This window comes from Sinocyclocheilus rhinocerous, unplaced genomic scaffold (assembly GCF_001515625.1).
Source record: "Sinocyclocheilus rhinocerous isolate Xijiao unplaced genomic scaffold, SAMN03320098_v1.1 scaffold1510, whole genome shotgun sequence".
In the NCBI taxonomy this organism is placed as follows: domain Eukaryota; kingdom Metazoa; phylum Chordata; class Actinopteri; order Cypriniformes; family Cyprinidae; genus Sinocyclocheilus; species Sinocyclocheilus rhinocerous.
The window spans coordinates 356,471-359,754 of NW_015664185.1; the positions used below are offsets into that span (position 1 = coordinate 356,471).

General features: G+C 34.0%; 1 protein-coding gene across 2 annotated transcripts in view; it reads left to right on the forward strand.

The window, feature by feature from the left end:
* Positions 1–795: 795 nt before the first annotated feature.
* klf10 (Kruppel like factor 10) overlaps positions 796–3,284 on the forward strand; it is a 4,651-nt gene continuing 2,162 nt past the window's right edge. Inside the window, exons 1-2 of one of the 2 annotated variants that reach the window (XM_016540516.1) lie at positions 796–910; positions 2,455–2,944. In XM_016540516.1, coding sequence (XP_016396002.1) covers positions 812–910; positions 2,455–2,944 — 589 coding nt within the window. In that variant the 5' untranslated portion in view covers positions 796–811. Of the gene's footprint in view, positions 933–2,454; positions 2,945–3,284 lie in introns of both variants that reach the window. The other variant, XM_016540518.1, reaches the window with a different exon arrangement.

The window sequence follows — 3,284 nt, forward strand, 5'->3', positions numbered from 1 at the left end:
AGCAGCGCCGCATCTAGTGGCTTCAACTGAATAGGCTGACAAAAACATTAAAATGCAATGACACTTACATCGTCATCATCGTATCTCGTGCGCCACTGATAAGGCTGCCTCTTTAACGCACACTTAAAATTCGTTTTTGCATTCGAATGTGGATTTTTATTTTAAATTAGACGAATATTCGAAATTCGAATTTTTTTGACAGCCCTAAAATACAAATATATATATATATAGTTCTGTTACTGATTTTAAATTACAAAAATTGTATAATGTAATCCATTACATTACACATTTTAGGTAATCTAATCAGACTACTTTTAGATTACTTTGGATCCAACTCGTTTATCACATTGATGTAAATAGGATAATCTTGTACCATATTCATATAAAAATACATAAAGAAAATCTATTCCATTGCTGTTATGAACAGCATGAAGTGCATTAAACATTATATTACATCAAGGTTTCCCAAACTGAGGTTTGTGAGTTTAATGAAAAGCTAATAATGGTAACACTTTATTTTAAGGTGTGCTTGTTACACGTTACATGTACGTACTATTATAATAATTAATTATGCATAATTACATGCAAGTAACCCTAGGAGCCCAACCCTAACCATATAGTAAGTACATGTAGTTAATTAATATTACTCAGTACTTATATGTATAATTACACTGTAACAATGACACCTTAACATAAAGTGTAACCATAATAATGAATTATGGTAATGCACTTAATTTCCTTTTGTCACATCTAGCAGCCTGTGGCGTGCTCAGATTCAGACGGGAGATATTCAGAAGCTGTGGAGGCCCTGATGTCCATGAACCTCCAGCAGAGGGAGTTTCGTGCTTTGACAGCGTCCTCTGATGTGTGTGAAGATCCCTTCGCTGCTGATTTCCTCCAGTCGACCTCTGTGAGTGAGACCCGACACAAAGGTGAAGCTCACAAACACATCCAGGTCATGTTCCAAACAATATCTACCCCCATAATTCTTAATACTGTAATACAAAAGCCTTATGCAAATCTAAACCTCACTGTTGTAATGTAAACAAATGATATACCATTTAAACTGTAAAGTATTGATGCATATGTTTTTGCACTGCATTTGTTCAGATTTAAATTAAGGCAAGACACTACAGACAAAGCCAATGTTTTTTTTTTCATGCACATCCAAAATACATTTTAAAGTGTTTATTTTATTGCATTAATCTATTTACATCTGTAGATTTCAATTCCAATTCATATCTTTAAAGGCTGTGAGTTTGTTTCTCCATTTCAACAGCACCTACATTCACTAAACTGTACAGTTTTATTCCTATCTATATTCTGAAGGGTTTCATTTGCCTGCTATATATAAATATAAACATTTTATTCCTAAAAATATGTTGAAAATGTACAAAACAATGAACAACACATATATTTTCTGATTTATGGAGTGGTAAAAAAGATATTTAAAAACTCTGACTCTAATATGTCAACAAAATCAAACTATAATTTTGATCCTGGCTTCATCCAGTGTTCAGATTGATTAAAATCATGAATTGCAATAATTTTTATAAAACTGCCTTGATTTTTAGAAAGGTATTAAACATAAAACATTATTATAATTTTAAAAAGTATTACATTTTGCATTTCTACTTTGTGAAGTCATGCAAATAGTCAATTTGTGGAGGGAAAAAAAAAAAAAAACATATATATATATATATGGGTTATTATAGTTAACTAAGACTACGACTAAAACCATTGTTCCTTCAAATAAAATAAAATATAAAATAAACCTCGGTGTAAAAATAGAAAAAAACTTCATGTACTAAAATAACTAAAACTGAAAAAAATTAAAAAATCTATAGACATATTATAAGCATTATAAATAGACAAATAAAACTAAAGTGAAAACAGAAAATATAAAAATAAAAACTTATTCGAAATAATAATAAAAACTATAATATCCAAGTGATTAAATGACACTGATAAACATTCAGATTTATGTCTTGGAAATGTTTGCAAATTAGTGCATATTTAATTAGATGCCTCATTAATGATTTAATGCCTCATTTGCATATTTAAACATAACATTTCAGAAAACAGATACAAAACAATTGTCTTATCAACTGGGGAAAATATGGTGAGATCTATTAGTTTGATCATCTATTAGTGTGAGGTCCAGTAGTAATTTTACCTGTATGCCGTAAAACTCATTGTAGTACAGTAATAAGGAAAATACAGTAATAAAAGGACTGCATTTCAGTAATCTAATGAGATTCTGACTGAAATGGCCAAAACTCAAAACTAAAACATCTAGGTTACAATAATGAGAGATGCATGAAAATAATGGCACAATATGACCTGAACATGTTTTTGTGAGATTCACCCATAAATGTAAATACAGTAATCGGGCCAAACCGGTTTCATTAATTCCTATGTAGAAACAGTCATGAACTGGTTGTATTTTTTTAGGTAATGTCATGCATGACTCCACCGTACAGCCCCGACAGCGACCTGCACCTGGGGTCAGGGGTCACGGCTTCACCGGAGGCCAGATCTCAAGCGGTCAGTGTGATCCGGCACACGTCAGACACCTATCGTGATCCGCTCAGATCTTCAGCAGATCCCCCATCAGCCCCTGCTGCAGCGCTGTCGGATTCTCCGTCTGGAAACTCGCCAGCGCTTTCAGTCTTCCAGATGCTTCCTCCTCTGGCGTCTGTGGTGTTTGTGGCCAAATCTTCAGTCGTGGTGATTCTGCCCCCTAAACAAACAGTCACAGCACCTTCATTGGGTTTGAAGTTCACCGCCATCGCTCCCGCTCCAGCCCGCGACTCGTCCGCAAACAGCCCCGCATCTGGAGCCGTCCCGTCACGGCCCCGCAATCACATCTGCACCCATCCCGACTGTGGGAAAACATACTTCAAAAGCTCCCACCTGAAAGCACACCTGAGAACACACACAGGTACAGAGAAGATGCTTCTATCACACTGACACGTAAAGCATTTTTATTGTTAGCAGGATTTAGATCAGTGCTTCTCAGCAGATTCTTACTTTGGGTTTATGAAATACAAGACATTTTAAAGACTTTTTAAGACCAAGTAAAGACAATTTAAGGAACAAATATAAGGAAACATTTAAAAATACAACAGATCTCCATTTCTTTTAAATTTATTTTACAAATAAAAACAATAAATAATAAATTAAATAATTACGGTAGCTTAATGCTTGAATACCTCAGCTCCTAACCACTAGACTGTGTTCTTTTAGTATCATTGATATACTATTATAATTAATTTTATTTA